At 33.9% G+C, this 16,606-nt stretch overlaps 2 protein-coding genes across 7 annotated transcripts; one reads left to right on the top strand and one right to left on the bottom strand.

Moving 5' to 3' along the window:
• Window positions 1–109: 109 nt before the first annotated feature.
• On the bottom strand, window positions 110–2,554 carry LOC137821094 (RPA-interacting protein A). Its single transcript, XM_068625517.2, has 5 exons — window positions 2,391–2,554; window positions 2,048–2,312; window positions 1,675–1,784; window positions 1,169–1,279; window positions 110–311 (listed from the first exon to the last, which is right to left on the bottom strand). Exons 1-5 carry the CDS (start codon window positions 2,493–2,495, stop codon window positions 150–152), a joined length of 753 nt encoding a protein of 250 aa, XP_068481618.1. The 5' UTR covers window positions 2,496–2,554; the 3' UTR covers window positions 110–149.
• Window positions 2,555–9,448: 6,894 nt separating this feature from the next.
• Window positions 9,449–15,844, top strand: LOC137821154 (uncharacterized). Of its 6 annotated transcripts, none has more exons than XM_068625618.2 (6): window positions 9,449–9,633; window positions 9,728–9,759; window positions 11,125–11,313; window positions 14,657–14,704; window positions 15,403–15,470; window positions 15,558–15,844. In XM_068625618.2, the coding sequence occupies exons 1-6, from the start codon at window positions 9,557–9,559 to the stop codon at window positions 15,615–15,617; spliced, it is 474 nt and encodes a 157-aa protein (XP_068481719.1). In that variant the 5' UTR covers window positions 9,449–9,556; the 3' UTR covers window positions 15,618–15,844. The 6 variants fall into 6 exon arrangements, with proteins under 6 accessions (XP_068481719.1, XP_068481718.1, XP_090151220.1 ...); XM_068625617.2 differs by having other exon boundaries at window positions 15,555–15,844; XM_090295094.1 differs by lacking the exon at window positions 11,125–11,313.
• The last annotated feature ends 762 nt before the right edge of the window (window positions 15,845–16,606 follow it).

Genomic DNA, 16,606 nt, shown 5'->3' with positions numbered 1-16,606 from the left:
CTTTCATTTTTTGTATTCTCAAGTTCTACGCCCAACATATTTTTTTCTACCACCGCATTACCCTAGCCATGCATATTAGAAACCAAACAAGATGAAGCAAAACAGGAAATATAAAGAAAACTCTTTGATATAGTTTGAGCCTATGATACTTATATGACAACCTCTAATGTATCGCAACCTTCACATGAAATGTACAATGCAGTTAAATTAAATTTTGTCTTCATACAAAATTTGGGTTTCAATCTGCAGCCTCTGTCAAGATGCTCCGTGTGGACTTCAGCCAGCCGATCTCGCAAAAAGTCCAAAGTAAGCTGGAACTCAAAAGAAAAAAGATGATGTTATAAGTGTCTAAATAAAGCCGAAGTGTAATAGCAGATGTAGTTTTGCTTATAACTTATATCCTCGTGCATATATGTATGTGTGTGTAGACTCAACTCTAACAATAAAAAAACCAAATATTTACGAAAAACTGATTCTCCTCTGCAAGAGATGAGATGCTACACTATGAGATGCTTCTTTGATTGGATGTTACATGAAGGAACTTGTTATTTTTTATGCTTTCTTTACTTACATTTACCATTAGCCAATTTTTAGAGGTTATTAATTTCCTCTTAATGTCTTGTTAACAACTTAAAATAAAATAAAATACCATTGAGCTTTCTAAGTAACTAAAGAAAGAACAGCGAACAGATTACGACTAGTAGTTGAAAAAAAAATGTAGAATAACATGTATGATAAAATATCATCGTATTTAAGATATTCTAGAATATGCAATATGTAAGATATTCTAAGATAATATGCAATATGTAAGATATTCTAAGATAATATGCAATATGTAAGATATTCTAAGATAATATGCAATATGTAAGATATTCTAAGATAATATGCAATATGTTAGATATTCTAAGATAATATGCAATATGTAAGATATTCTAAGATATGGTAAGTTATTTTCCTATATTCTAACCGAACAGAGAGTTGGAATCAACCCAGTGCAGAAGTAAATTCAGTTGTAAGATATTGACAATCATCAGATGCTAGCGTGTGCAAGTAGTGTAGTTAACAAGAGAGCTATGCGATCTCAGTAAAATTACAGAATCCTTGATGTTCTATTTCATGGCCAGAAATACCATAGAAAACATAGCACTGAAGTAGCAAATATAAGTACCTCACTAGCTTTGTTTAGTTGAAGTTCACAACGAGAGCAGTATATAAGATTGTGACTATCTTTGAGCTCTCCTTGCTTACAAATGGGACACCAAATCTCTTTCCCATATGCCTATTATCAATTTTCATAATCAAATCAGAGACTTCATTCTAATTAAAGAAACAAAATTAAGGTTGCTTCGAAAATAGTATGAAAACACTACAAATAAGTACACTTTTTCTAAAACATAGCACAGATTCTGTACTCAGCGGCAACGTGGAAATGTCACTGATTATGATGTGATCTAAGAAGCCAATGCACAGAAATGACCATAGGAAGGATACTCAAATTTTGGTTTATGTTACAGATACAGATGCAGATATTGGCAGCAAAAATAACATGTTTGGGTAGCAGTGACTGAAGAACGGTATAGATGCAGAATCAAAATCTAAGACTACTGTTATTGAGAGATGCCAATATCTAATTAGAAGATAACTTGGGAAACTTTCATGTTTTAAATCGTGTACCTCCTTTTCATTTAGCTGCATATGCTCATAAACTGCACGAGCCAGGTACTCATCCACTTCAAGGTACTCATCCACTTCATGTTCCCAAGTTTCAATATCGCTTTCTAACTCTGCAGGGAGAGAGGTAAGATGATCATATTAAAAAACAGGAGCAAGTTAACGCAACTTGAATAGCAAAGTAGACCTACAAGCAAATGCCCCTTTTCCACCATTTTCTTCTGTTTCCATCTACTCATCAGGCATGATCATTCACACACACGAACACACTCACCGATGCAGATACATAAATACAGCCACGTGCAATGCAATGATACTCATTCGTAGAACATAATATTACATAACAGGGAAAATGACAGAATTGGGAGTGAGTTACCTTGTGGTTGGGATTTGAGGTCTTCATAAAAGATCTTTTGCATTTCTAAGAGTATTTCTTGATATTGATCCGGGTCAGTGGTGAGAGGAGAATCTTCATACTCCCATAACACCTCATCCCTTCGTTTCATTTTGTGGAATTCATCGGATACAATGTCTTCCAAAGCAATACTCACAGTATCATCATTTTGCTGTTCATTGCATCTGAATTTCCACAGTAGGCGAGTTCGGTCCTCTCGCACCCTTTTGTAGCAGTTCTCCCTGAACTGCCAAACGCACCCAACTTCTCTCGCTTAAGCCGTGTTTGGAATGAAAATAGAAAAGGGGAATTAGGAAAAACTGACCTTCTCTTTCCATAATTGATATTTGTTGAACGGAGAATCGGATTTCAGGGATGGTCGCGTGGTGCTTGCGTTCTGCTTCTCGCTCCCATCTTCTCCTTCTTCCATCTCTCTCTGCCCTCGCTAGGTTGCGCTTCTTCTCTTTTCATCTCTGTCAATTTTTTCAATTTCAATCTTTTACTCTTTATTTAAATAAGAAAATATAATTCAATATACACTTTATTTAAATCTCATTTTTTATTAAATAATTGAGAGACACTCTCCTAAAACTATCTTCTTTCCTGTAAACCTAAGAAAGTTGTATATGTAAGTTCTTTTAATATAACTTAAACATACATAATAATCTATGTACACATAATTTTCCATTATAACCGTTTTCTTCCACATAAATTTTTTCTAATTTTATTCTTATTTAATATATCTCATTTTATTAGTACAATAGAGTATTTGTAATTTCATTAACTATTTTTTAATTTAATATTAATATACAGTTTTTATAGGCAAACTGACTTTTCACTCTTTTCTTAATTCTTTATTTTAACAGGAAGAAAAGGATAACATATTCTCACATATCATATCAAATAATATAATATTCATTTTCAATCACTCTCTTCACTCCATTTCAAACAACTATATTCTTTGGTAAAACTATTATTCTTTTGTATCTACCATAAAGTCAATCATAACTTTAACCTGAACATCATCACTCTCTGATCTCAAAACTACCAATGGAATAAGAGAAAAAACTTGAAGAATAAGAGAAACTCAAACCGGAGAAGAAAAAAAAAAAGAGGTTGTTTAATCAATTCATCAATTTTCTTTTACATGCTATTTTTTTGTTTTTCATTTTTGATATCCAACATGTTAAATTTTTATCATCGTGAAAATAGAGTAAAAGAGGAAAATACGAATACATATGTGTTATTGCGCATGTGTTTCTGCTAGTAATAATATTATATATACATAACACAGGCAGTGTGTATAGAAATCATAAATCATATAGACTACACATTACAATATACATTCAAAATGAAGAGAGTTTTTGTTACAACATATTAGTTTTGCTTAATCCACAAATCATAATGCAATCTTAAATTCTTATCATTCTCAACAATCACTATCATACAACAAAATTTATTTAAACAAAATTATAAATCAATGAATTACAAAAAATAGTATTTTATTTACATTTACATTTAATATTCGCATCAGATCCATAAAAGAGATCAAACAAGAAAAAGAATGTTCAATTCGAGCAAATATTGTTTCGTCAACAAAAATTTCTTCTTCTTTTGAATGAAAATCTAGTCAAAAATAGGGTTGAGTTGCAACGAAGAATTTTGTTTCGCTTAAATAAAAATAAGACCAAGAGTAAAGTTTGGATCTCAATTTTATTTTCTCTCAAGCGAAAATCTCTCCTTTGTGAAAACATAAGAAAAATTAATCAAATTTATTTTTAAAATTTTACTAAAAACTAGCTCGATAAATAGAACTTTAAACATATTTAAAATTGTATCTAATCCATAATTTGCTCAAATATATTTTTTAATCATATCAATTCGACTTTTATTGTACGAATTCAATTTTAATTCCCATTAAGCTTGTAAACTAACATATGAAAAAAAACATAAAAAACTAACTATACTCCTTTAAAATCATATTCAAAATTATATAAATTATTATTTATCTTAAATTCAAACATTTAAAACATTCAAAATAACATATAATCAAACTCGATTATCATCACGTAACTTTCAATAAACAAAATAAATAACTTTCATTATCTATAATTTTCTATTCCAAAGAAAGTTTCACTCTGGATAAAAGAATTACTCAAAATCTAGATTAAAATATCTAAATATAATATATTTTAACATTGTTGAAATAAGCTAAATAGAAGAGTTAGGTTGTTAACTCTAATTATCCAAAACTTAAAGCTAGGTATTTATGTTATTAGAATGTTTTTAATTCATTCTGTTTTTAACAGCTATAAATAGCATTGCTTGTATTGTATCAGTACAGTTTTTCTAATAAAAATATTTTAGTTTCAATTTCAATTATCAATTAATTCCCAACAGATTGGTATCAGAGCATAGGGAGGGGACTGTGTGGTTTCCTGACAGTGAGGGTAAGACTGCTGCTGGAACTTTGAGCAGAGGATGATCTATTGTTTTGCACGCCAAGAATTGGAGGTTGACTGTTGTAGGTGATAGCTGTCATGGCTGCATTTGGTGTGGTTCTAGGGAGTCTTCCGGTGTTTGATGGGAAGGATTATGATGATTGGATTGTGAAGATGGAAGCCGTTCTTGATTTTCAATAATTAGAAGAAGTTGTCAAGATTGGGTTTCAAGATTCAACCAAGCTTGAAAGAAAGGAGCAGAAGAAAAAGTCTGAGAAGCAATCAAAAGAAAATAAAAGGATTGATTGCAAGGCACGGATGTTACTGCATCAGTGTGTCTCAGCTGCCATTTTTCAGAAAATCTCAAAAGCTGAATCTGCCAAGCATATTTGGGACATACTGGAACAAACCTATGGAAATACTGGTAGGGTTAAGAAGGTGAGGCTTCAATCACTCATAAAGACAATTTGAATTGTTGCCCATGACTGATCAAGAATCAGTGTGTGATTACTTTGGTAAAATCCAAGCAATTGCAAATTCCATGCGAGATTGTGATGAGCACTTGCCTGATTCAAAGGTGGTTAAGAAAATTTTTAGAACTTTGACTCCTGCTTTTGATCACATTGTAGTGGCAATTGAAGAATCCAAGGATCTTGATGAAATGACACTAGAAGAACTCCAAAATTCTCTTGAAGCACATGAGCAACGGTTACTTTCAAGAAAATGTAAAGAAAAGGTAGTAGAGCAAGTTTTCCAGACTCAAATTGCTGGTAGAGGCAAAGGAAGAAGTGGCTGGAAAAAGAAAGGAAGAGGAAGAGGAAGAAAAGGTCAATCAAGTGACTGGCCTGCTTCAAGCAATCAGAACCAGAGTCAAAATAGTGTGCAGAAGCAGAAATTGGCTGCTGGTAGAGGGAGTCAAGATCATGGATCCAAGAAATTCCAGGATAAAAGAAAACTGCAGTGTTATAATTGTGGAAAGTATGGTCATTTTGCAGTTGAATGTTGGGGAGCTGATAACAGTAACAACACTGGAAAAAATTTCAAGAAAGATGAGGCACATCTAGCTCAAGAAGATGAAGATTCTGATTTAGATCAAGTGTTATCAATGGCCACTACAAATCAGGATGAAGATGCTTCAAGTTGGTACTTAGACACAGGTTGTTCCAATCATATGACTGGCAACCGGGAGTGGATTATTGATTTTGATTCTAATGTCAAAAACAATGAGAGATTTGCAGATAATAGTATGATCTCTGCTGAAGGAATTGGCAAGGTCAGATTCACTTGTAAAGATGGAAGAGTTGGTTGTATGAATGATGTCCTATATTTGCCATCAATGAAGAATAATCTTCTCAACTTAGGCCAACTACTGGAAAAGGGATTCAAAATGTCAATGGAGCATAATTATATCAAGATCTATGATCAGAAATCAAGGTTAGTTCTTAAGGCACATTTGTCTAAAAATAGGACTTTTAATACTAACCTTAATACATCAACTGCACAATGCTTATCTTCAATTGGGGATAAGGAGGAAACAAATATGGTGTGGCACTACAGATTTGGCCATTTGAATTTCAAGAGTTTGAACAAACTGAGCAGTAAACAAATGGTCACAGGGTTGCCACCAATCAACCTATCTCATAAGACTTGTGAAGGTTGCCTATTTGGGAAGCAATCAAGAAAGAATTTCAAGAAATCAGTACTACAAAGAGTAAAGAAGCCTTTGGAGGTTGTATATTCAGATGTATGTGGCCCTCTTGATAGTAATTCACTTGGAGGTAATAGGTATTTTCTTACTTTTGTGGATGAATTTACTAGAAAAATATGGATTTACCTATTAAAGGAGAAATGTGAGGTGTTTGGAAGATTTGTAAAATTTTGTGCTAAGGTTGAAAGGCAATCAGATTATGCCTTAACCATTTTCAGAACTGATGGAGGTGGAGAATTCAATTCCAAAGAGCTGGAAGAATTTTGTGTTGCAAAAGGAATTGAACATGAAGTTACAGCTCCTTACACTCCACAACATAATGGAATTACAGAGAGAAGAAATAGAACTTTGCTTGATATGGCAAGGTGCATGCTCAAAGGCAAGGGGCTGCCTCATAGCTTTTGGGGAGAGGCTGTCTCCACTGCAGCCTATATTCTCAATAGGTGTCTTACAAAAAAAATTGGAGGCAGCTGTACAGAAACAGTTTGGTCTGGACTTAAACCAACTGTTAGTCATTTGAAAATATTTGGTTCCTTGTGCTATAGGCATATTCCAGATGAGAAGAGGAAGAAGTTGGAAGATAAGAGTGAAGCTTTTATCTTAATTGGATATCATCAAACAGGTGCTTACAAGTTGTTCAATCCAGTAAACCAGCAAATTCTCATCAGCAGAGATGTTGTTGTAGATGAGAATGCATCATGGAATTGGAGTAAATCTGTAAAACAAATTCATTGTTTTTTAGAAGACAGTGGACAACAGCAAGATGAAGAACATGAAAATATAGTTGAGCCAGAATCTAGAAGATCACAAAGGCAAAGATTTCCTTCTTCTAGATTAAGAGGTCATGAAGTTTACAGTGATAATTTGATCACTGATGAAGGAGAGTTGGTTTACTTAGCATTTGTGGCAGACATTGAGCCAATCACTTGGAAGGAGGCAATAGTTGATAGAAAGTGGAAGAGTGCAATGATTGAAGAGCTGGAATCACTGGAGAGAAATGAAACCTGGGAATTAGTGGCTTTGCCAAAGGGAAAAAGACCAATTGATGTCAAATGGGTTTTCAAGATAAAACTCAAGTCTGATGGCAGCATAGCCAAGCATAAAGCAAGATTAGTTGCTAAGGGTTTTCTGTAGAAACATGGAATATACTACATTGAAGTCTATGCACTAGTGGCCAGATTGGTGATTGCTGTGGCCAGTTTTAGAAACTGGAAAATCTATCAAATGGATGTTAAATCTGCATTCTTGAATGGAATTTTAGAAGAGGAGGTTTATGTGACTCAGCCACCAGGTTTTGAAGCAAAGGATGCCAGCCACAAAGTGTTCAAACTTAAGAAAACACTTTATGGACTCAAACAAGCTCCTAAAGTGTGGAATAAACTGATAGATTCGTTTTTGCTCAAGCTAGGCTTCACAAAGTGTTCAGTAGAATATGGAGTGTATGTAAGAGAGTCACAAAGTCAAAGCTTAATCTATGTATGTCTATATGTGGATGATTTGTTAATCACATGGAGTTTAATGATAGAGATTGAGCAATTCAAAAATAGATTGAAGGCTGTTTTTGAAATGACAGAGATTTGGGAATGCTTAGCTATTTTCTGGGAATGGAATTTGTATACACAGATCAAGGTATTATCCTACATCAAAGGAAGTACATTAATGAAGTGCTCAACAGATTCAATATGAATCAATGCAATGGAGCTAGGGTGCCTGCTGCTGGAAATTGAAGCTGACAGAAGCCTTGGAGGAGATTGCAGTAGATAGTACTTTGTTTAAACAGATTGTTGGAAGTTTGAGGTTCATCTGCAACAGCAGGCCTGACATAAGCTATGCAGTTGGACTAATAAGCAGATTCATGTGTAATCCAAGAGCCCCTCATATGGCAGCAGCAAAGCACATATTGAGGTATCTTAAGGAGACAACAGGGTATGGCTTACTTCCAGTAAACTTGAATGAAGTTGAAGACTGTTTGGAGGCTTGGAGTGATTCAGATTGGTGTGGTGATAAAGTGGGAAGGAAGAGCACCTATGGATATTTTTTCAAATATCTGAAAGCACCAATTTCTTGGTGTTCTAAGAAGCAAACTGTAGTTGCTCTCTCATCTTGTGAGGCAGAGTATTTAGTTGCAGCAGAAGCAGCTTGTGAATGTGTTTGGCTTGAGTTTGTGCTTGATGATTTGAAGCTGGATCATGTGAAGCCTGTGCAACTGTGTGTGGACAACCAATCAGCCATCAACCTTGCAAAGAATCCAATCTCACATGGGAGGAGTAAACCCATAGAGACCAAGTTCCAGTTCCATTTCTTAAGGAAACAAGTTGGAAAAGAAAAGTTAGAAGTGAAGCATTACAACACCAAGGAGCAAGTGAGTGATATTTTCACCAAACCACTTAGACTAGACAGATTTGAAGAACTAATTTAGCTTAAGGAAGAGTGTTGAAATAAGCTAAATAGAAGAGTTAGGTTGTTAACTCTAACTACCCAAAACTTAAAGCTACATATTTCCATATTTCTGTTATCAGAATGTTTTTAATTCATTCTGTTTTTAACAGCTATAAATAACATTGCTTGTATTGTATCAGTACAGTTTTTCTAATAAAAAGATTTTAGTTTCAATTCCAATTATCAATTAATTCCCAAAAAACATAACCTTAACAAATATGAAAGAATCACTTTTATCTAATTTCACACAAATTTATAACAGATTAAGAAACAAAAATTAAAATACACATAAATTTTTTCTATTTAAAAATATAATTAATTAAAAATACCATTAACTCGATAAAGGTATGATCCGATTTTATAAAAAATAAGATTTATAGAAAAAAAATTAGAGACAAGGGATATAGAAAAAAATAATTGAGAGAGAAAAAAAGAAGAATTGAAAAATAAATGAAAGGATTTGTTTGCAATTTTTAAGTGATAATTTAATATTAATGTACTTAATAAAGTATCACTTCACCCATTAAACATGAAAACAAAAATATCATGATAATGTGAAATTGTTTAACACATTATTCGACTTTAAATTTTGCTATTATTTATGTATAATGGATCTAAACATAAAATTATCTAAACTTATTTGGAAATTTTGATTAGTTAAAATTTATTTACGAAGCAATTAAGCATCCGCACGTGTTGATAAATCGCATTGTTTAACATAGGCGTGGGTCGACCCGAATACCCGATCCAGGCACATCTTAATTATGAATTAGTGACGATATATAAGTTTATGGTAAGAGGAATGTGCTTTCTCTCTCTTTGAATTCTAATTCAACTCTTCTCTTTCTCTTTCTCTCTGTCTTCTGTGGAAGACGAGGAAGTAGTAGAAGCAGTTAGAGAAAGATGCTGGAGAATCTTCAGGCTGTTCCGGCGACGGAAACCGCCCCAGTCGTCAAGCGCTATGCTCCTCCCAACCAGAGGTATTTTCTATTATTAATTATATTATTTATTACTTCAATTACGTTACCCACTTTCCTTTTCAATTCCTAATATTTCCCATTCCTTCTTTTGCAGGAACCGTTCTTCCAACAGGCGCAAATCATCTGGTCAGTTCACTCCTGTTTTTCTTCCAATCAATTGATCCTTTTATATCTATTTCGATGTCTCAATCACATGCCTTGTCTTATTTATTACTGCAATTCCAAATGGGTATTTAGTAATGTCAAAGAGGTATAGATATAGTCCCTTTTTGCCCAATGACCACTAGTCTGCGTCTTTATTTTACTCCTCAACTCGATCCCTTCCTTATTAGTTGCACACGTCATGTTTGGGCTGCAAATTTCATTTGCTATAGCTCAATTACTTCCCTTTTACTGTTTATCTTTTGTCTATAAAATGGGAAGTACTTAAGTTAAATCCAGTGTTCCTAGTTTGGGATTTTTCCTGATTTCAAATACCATCCTGTAGTTTCAACTTTATTCCCTAACATATCCATCTTCAGCTCATGGAAGTGTAAGCATAAAACTAGTCATTTTGAGGAAGCTAACAATAAAAATGACACATTTTACCCCTTTTCGCACATACATGCACCCCTTACCCCTCACACATCGTCATTCTGTGAAAAAAAGATATAAAAAATGGAATAGGTTGGTTGTATGGTAATGGAATGAATCTCAGGAGGAAATTGGACAAAGTTTGAACAACAAGGTGCGACATTGAAATGGGGACAGACTGCAGGGTGAGGAAATGAATATATGTCAGACACAACACGATATATTGAAGTTAGCTTTGCTCACCCTACATATGCATGAAGTTATACGAGTTTATACAAAGAAAAAGAGCAGGCTTAAGCCTTGTTCACTCCTTTTAAACTCTTAATTTTATTGTGTTTATAAAATAACATCAAACACTAATGATTTTCTTCTGTATATCAAAATATTGTCAATCAAACATTGTTTTGCTTGAAAAATCTAAAGGCTAGATAGAAATGAATTTTGAAAAGGCCAAATATAAACTGAATCACCCCACACATCCCTCCCTGTTGACAATGGACTAATGACACCAGTGTTGGCTTCATCCTTCAGGCGTTGTCTTATGGGTGAGGATTTAAAAGAAATATCACATGAGAATAACTGTCAGTTACCATTGGTTTGCAAAACATATATGGTTAAATTGTTGAAGTTGAGAGGAAGTCTCTATACTTACTTAAGGTGCTACCGAACTTTACTTTTTTAATTTTAGTGCTATGTTCTCAATTAAGGTACTTACTATTTACAGTGACTAGAACAAAAATTAAGGAAAGAAAAATATAATATTTTTTTCAGTGGCCTTCCTTAATGACAAACCACTAATCTCATTTGCATAATTCAAACTGAGCAATGGCAAAAGCTTTAGGCACATTTTCTGTTAGTCCCCATTTTAGTTGGTTTGTTTCTAATTTCTAGTTGTTTGGTTTTAATTAACTTATGTAGATCGTCTTGATCGGACAAACAGTATTGGGAGTGAGTTAGAAAAGAATCAAGTTGCTTCTTCAAGAAGTGTTCACATTCCAGATCACGGAGATGCTGGTAGCAGTAATCTTCTTAACGAAAACCACTATTCAAGATTCATAACTTTAGAAGGGTGTAGTTGCAGTGCAGCTTCCCAGCTTCTCAATGATCGTAAGTGTATCCCAAACTTTGCTTGAAGAACTTGCATATATTGAGAAACTGAATATTCTTTCACTCTGATATTTTCTTATAATCTTACTAGAAACGTTGCTGTTAGTCTGTCCGTGGCAAATGACAATTGCTTTCAATTAGTAAGCATCGGTTTGACATCTGCAGATTTTTGGGGCATATGAAACATATGGTTTGGTTTCAATGAGCTTGTTGGTGGAATGGGGATGCCTAAGGCCCTCTTTTAGTTTTATCTAATCTGGTTTATGTTCACCTATTCCTGTTGGAGTCCAGAACTGTTAGTTTGCATTCCATTGATTTGTTTCAGACTCATCCTCAGTAAAAGCAGGTTGAGCAATTATAGTCAGGAGAATTTAGTGAATAACTAAGTGCAAGGTTGCTAGTAGCAGTTAGGCCAACAGGAAGTAGGAAATAATGTAAAAAGAGGTGATAGAGGGAGTAAGGAGGATATTGTGTATGCAAGAAAACTGAGAGTCGGCACAGCCTTTAGGTCTGTCAAAAACCAGGAAGTGTCATTAGGAGAGAATTCAGACCCTTGTATACACTAGTCCTCAGATCAATTATCACATTCATATCATTTAAGGCATTCATTTTGTCATCAAATTTCCTACCTCTGTTGAGAATAATTTTTGTTGTGTTATTATTCTTACTATTGTACTACTATGTTTCCTAATTTCCTTTTACTGAGCAGACATGTATATCATGTCATGATAAAACAAAATCCAAAATTAAAGAAATTCATGACATGATAAATAACAAGTAAAAGTTTTTACACACACAATCACCATCCATCTAGGAGCAATAGGAACACAGTATTGAAGTCAAAGAATGAAAGTTGATTGTGAAACTGGAATATTATCACTAGTTATTTTCAGAAAAAGTTGTGTTAGTTTAGAGTAACTCAGTCACGGATATGTTTGCTCCCCTACTTTTACCATAGGTTGCAAGTAGGATTCTGCATCAAGATCCATGACTCGATCATAATTGAATGTTCATAACTACTTTGTATTAGAGCTATGTTAATTGACAGAGGGAATTTAGCAGCAAAGTTAGATGACTTCATGGAGTACCCGTATGTTAGGCAACATGCTATTGAAGAAACAAACAATGGTAATTAAGGACATATCAGAGGTTCAAAAATAGAAATGAATCACAGCGTGGGATCCATGGTTCCATGATAGCCTAAAATGGAATTTCCCACTTATGATGACACCAAAGATCCTTAGGATGGTTGTAACACTGCGATTGACTTTTAACAAATTGCTAAAGGAGACAAGGTGGGATTGAATGCATTTCATGTCTTAGGAGAAGTGCAATTATGGTTTTACTAGATGAAATAAGAGGAGTCAGAACTGGATTGGATTCACTTCAAGCAATGTTATCTTATACAATTTGCACCTTTCAGTAATAAATTTCGTGGTGAACTGACCCATTTGAAGTACTTGGGTTCTCTAGAAGATTATCAATGTCCAATTCAATCCTTGCTAGCCTATACCTGCAATCTTAGACCTTACCAACAACTGGATCTTTTTACTGCTAGTTTGATAGAAGAGTTAAGGATTGATATTGAACTTCAGCAAACTAGGTAGGCTTGGCATTGAGATGAATATGGTCAAAGTATTAGAATTGTGCAAGCAAAGCAGCGCTAACACCATGACATTCTATGGGAAAATTCTTCAATTGTGCTTCTTTTACCGCCACTCAAACAAGTTAGGAACTAACGAGGAGCCCATAAATAAGCTAGATGGAGATAGTATCATAGTAATAAGGGGAAGAATGACTGAAAGAAGAGCTAAAGGGCATGTGTTACAATTGTGATGAAGTTTAAGTAGTGGGGGATAAATCTAAAAGGTTGTTTTGAATTCAAGTACCTGAGAAGATGGTAACCCAGTTGCAGGGAACCTCTTGTTCAACTTTAGACAATTTATCTTGCGCTGGAGGACCTAGTCGAAAATCGAGGCAAGGAGTAATGAGGTGGACCACTATTAGGATTACTACCGTATCTCTTACTAAAATCATGAACTACTTTAGCTTATTTTGTTTCCTCATATCAATAAGATGTGAAAATCAAATATCAATAAGATTTGCAAATCAAGATCTTTGATTTTAGATCCTTAGCATTATTATTTTTATTTGCATAATTGGTAGTTTTGATCCTAATAGATAGGGATCTCTTTATTGTTTGTTTTATCAATTAGGATAATTGTTAGATATTTTATCTCAATTAGAGATATTTTGTAGGCTTTTAAAGGGAAAATCTAATTAGAATATTATCTTGATTAATTATTTTAAAAAAAACTTGTGTTAGACTAGGAGAACTTTTGTCAAGGATGACTTTGCTTCTTAATTTCACTATAGGTTGCAAGAAAGATTCTTTTGTGCCTAAGACTATGAGTCAATCTTAGGTTCATAGCAACTTTTAGGGAAGTTTCCCTAGTGATTTGGTGCTTATCAGAAACCTAAACTAGTTCCACATCAAACCAAATTGTCTAGCCTTGGGGTACATATCGAAGGAAGTGATTCTTCTTGTCTTGCATCCAATACCTTGGATCTTTAAATCCCAACTCAGTCGGCTTACCTATGGAATAGCCTTGAGAAAATCTTATTTGCAATACCGTAGTTTCAACCCCTCTGTAGATTCTAGGAATCCTAACAAAAGAAGAAGCATTGATGGGAAGAAAATTGGGTTTGAGTCACCAATGAAGAGATGTGTGCATTGAACAAAAGTAGAACATGGAATACTGTGAAAAACTTGATATAGAAGTCCAGATGGGTGCAAATAGATCTACACTATGAAGTATACTCGAAAATTTAGCATTGAGTATCAAGAGACATATGCACCAATGGCAAAAATGCACAATCATAGTAGAGACTTTTTGTTGCAGACTTGTTGGAAGAATAGTATAGCAGTGACATTGATAAAAGGAAAGCTTGGATTAATCTATATATTATGTAACTACCTTTGTACAGAATATTCATTGGTCAATGTTCAGTCTATCTGTTTCCATAACGAATTATTTTCAATTGTCAAGTCTAAGGCAATGTCAACATTCTCCTAATTTGTTCTGCTTATTATGAATGCGTGTTTTCCCTTTAGTTCTATGTCTACATGGTTGCATGCCTTTTGTTTCATTAGGGTTTTATTGTCCTCAGCATTTTAACCATTCAGCTCTGCGCAACACATTAAGTTTATTGGATTGTGAAGAGAAAGGGATGGGTGGGTGAGGCTGGAGTTTGTTCATTACTTACAAGCCCTTTATGTTTTGCCCATATCCGTGGTTAACATTGCCTGTTATCTTTGTTGATCATAAATTTATGTTTTCAGGTTGGACAGCTGCAATGCAGTCCTACAATAATCCCAAAGATTCATCTGGTTAGTGCACAACCATAAAATATTATATTTTTTCCATTTTATGAACACTTGCAAACTTTGTTTATAGTATTTGATGACTATGAAACTGAAACTTGTTTTGTATGTCTAAGAAGTTCTCAATGTATTAAATTGAGGTCATCACTGAAACTATATATATGAAATTATTCGGACTGATTGCTTGTATCATATAAACCAAAGTAGCTCAAAATCCTGCTCATGTAATAAATATGCATATTATTTTGTAGCATCTAATTGAAAAATTGTTTATTACCAATTGGATAAATCTTGTGTCTTCTAATTGATGATTAGATATGAAATGAGTGATCTATGAGATGCTTATGAGTGTTTTGTTATAATCAAGCAACTAAAAAGTGTTTTCTTACCTTATACACTAGTTAGCAGTGCTTAAAGGGTTTTTTCTTCTCCTGAACATCTCCACCACACGCTGTATCGGTAATTCTGTCTTTTGTTTATGATTTTTATTAACATTTTGTTGTCCTGTTGATGCATTTCAAGTTGAAGCATCATCCTTTAAACAGTGGCGTTTACTATTTTTGTTTCTATGTTGCTTTTGGGAATTGGGATCCCTTGTTTTACCATTTTATCACTGCTGTTGATAAATACAATCAATAATAAATTGTGCTGCATAAGAACTGTTAAGCATGGGATGAAGTCTGGCTTTTACTTTACGATTTCAGACAAGCCAGTTATGTATTCAAGTGGGGCGTCAGTGTGGACTCATCAGCAGTTTAGACATCCTCAACAGGTAATGACTTTCCCTTACCTTGGCATCACATTTTGTTTCAGGTTATGCACCCAGCTGAGTGCTTCTTCCTCTTGTGTGTCACAGCAGGACTTCCTGGGAGAACTTCGTCGCCAAATGCACAATGCTAATCCTAGTTTCACCACATGATGGCTGACTTGGATGCCTTGTCTAATAAAGTTTTTGGAAGAACGTGGATTTGCCGACTGCTTTAAGAACACTTCCATACTTAAGCTACTTCTTGTTTTTGTCAAACTCATTACTAATACATGTAATGTAACTGAATTTCAGATCATCCACCATGCCTCTGTTTGTGTAAATTGGGATGTCGCACATTCAGGATTCCTATTTAAAGATTTATTCTGTATTCTTTCAAACTCTTCATTTCTTTATTTGTAGAGCCCTCCCTAGTGTTCACATTTTTTAGTTCCAAAAAATAAAGAAACCAAAAAACTAAGATATATGAAATACCGGTTTTATTCATCCAAGCTAAGTAATTTTATCGTTGTTTCTGTTGATATCCCAACATATCTAAGATTAATTATGTTACATAAAATTGACAACTGAATTTTTCACTTTTACTTCAAAAGTATTACCTGATTGCCCATCGAAAATTTACTGCCTTTTGAAATTGCAACACTGAATATCTGTTGACATGTTGTAGTTAACAATGGTGAAGAAGCAATTAAAAATATATTTAAACTTGCACCTAACAGTAGGGTAATTAAATTCATCGTTCCAGCTATGACTTCTAAAGCTATGTGGACTGTTCCTTCTAGCACCTCTATACCTTCTTCTTTCACTTTCAAAAATTTTCAAATTTTCAAAAAATGGCCTTTATAATATTCCAGATTACGTAATTCAGAAGTCATTTTTCAAATTTACAATTAGCTTTCAGATTATGTAATTCGGAAGCTTTTTTTTATATGCATGATTATTTTGTGGATTACATAATCCAGAAGTCTTATTTAACTTTCGAATTATATAATCCGAAAACTAGTTGGGGATGACAAAAAAAGATAAAAATGTATTTTCATATGGAGGCGACAAAAGAGGATATGGAGGTGCAAGAAGAAAGAGTCAACTATGTGTCCAAGAAAATCTACATTTTTATTAAGTTTGCTTAAGTAATTGATTTG

Source organism: Phaseolus vulgaris, chromosome 9, assembly GCF_051622355.1.
Source record: "Phaseolus vulgaris cultivar YP4 chromosome 9, ASM5162235v1, whole genome shotgun sequence".
NCBI lineage: Eukaryota > Viridiplantae > Streptophyta > Magnoliopsida > Fabales > Fabaceae > Phaseolus > Phaseolus vulgaris.
Note: the sequence above shows the minus strand (reverse complement) of the source record. Positions and strands in the feature narration are given on the sequence as shown.

What these genes read in the sequence shown, in the direction of transcription:
- LOC137821094 (XM_068625517.2), bottom strand. Translation starts at nt 2,495, where the DNA reads ATGGAAGAAGGAGAAGATGGGAGCGAGAAGCAGAACGCAAGCACCACG. An exon ending in CCTCAAATCCCAACCACAAG is followed by an intron (nt 1,785 to 2,047) that starts GTAACTCACTCC and finishes CTCTCCCTGCAG; the next exon opens with AGTTAGAAAGCGATATTGAA. An exon ending in AACTAAACAAAGCTAGTGAG is followed by an intron (nt 312 to 1,168) that starts GTACTTATATTT and finishes TTTGAGTTCCAG; the next exon opens with CTTACTTTGGACTTTTTGCG.
- LOC137821154 (XM_068625616.2), top strand. Translation starts at nt 9,557, where the DNA reads ATGCTGGAGAATCTTCAGGCTGTTCCGGCGACGGAAACCGCCCCAGTC. An exon ending in CAACAGGCGCAAATCATCTG is followed by an intron (nt 9,760 to 11,124) that starts GTCAGTTCACTC and finishes TAACTTATGTAG; the next exon opens with ATCGTCTTGATCGGACAAAC. An exon ending in TAATCCCAAAGATTCATCTG is followed by an intron (nt 14,705 to 15,402) that starts GTTAGTGCACAA and finishes TTACGATTTCAG; the next exon opens with ACAAGCCAGTTATGTATTCA.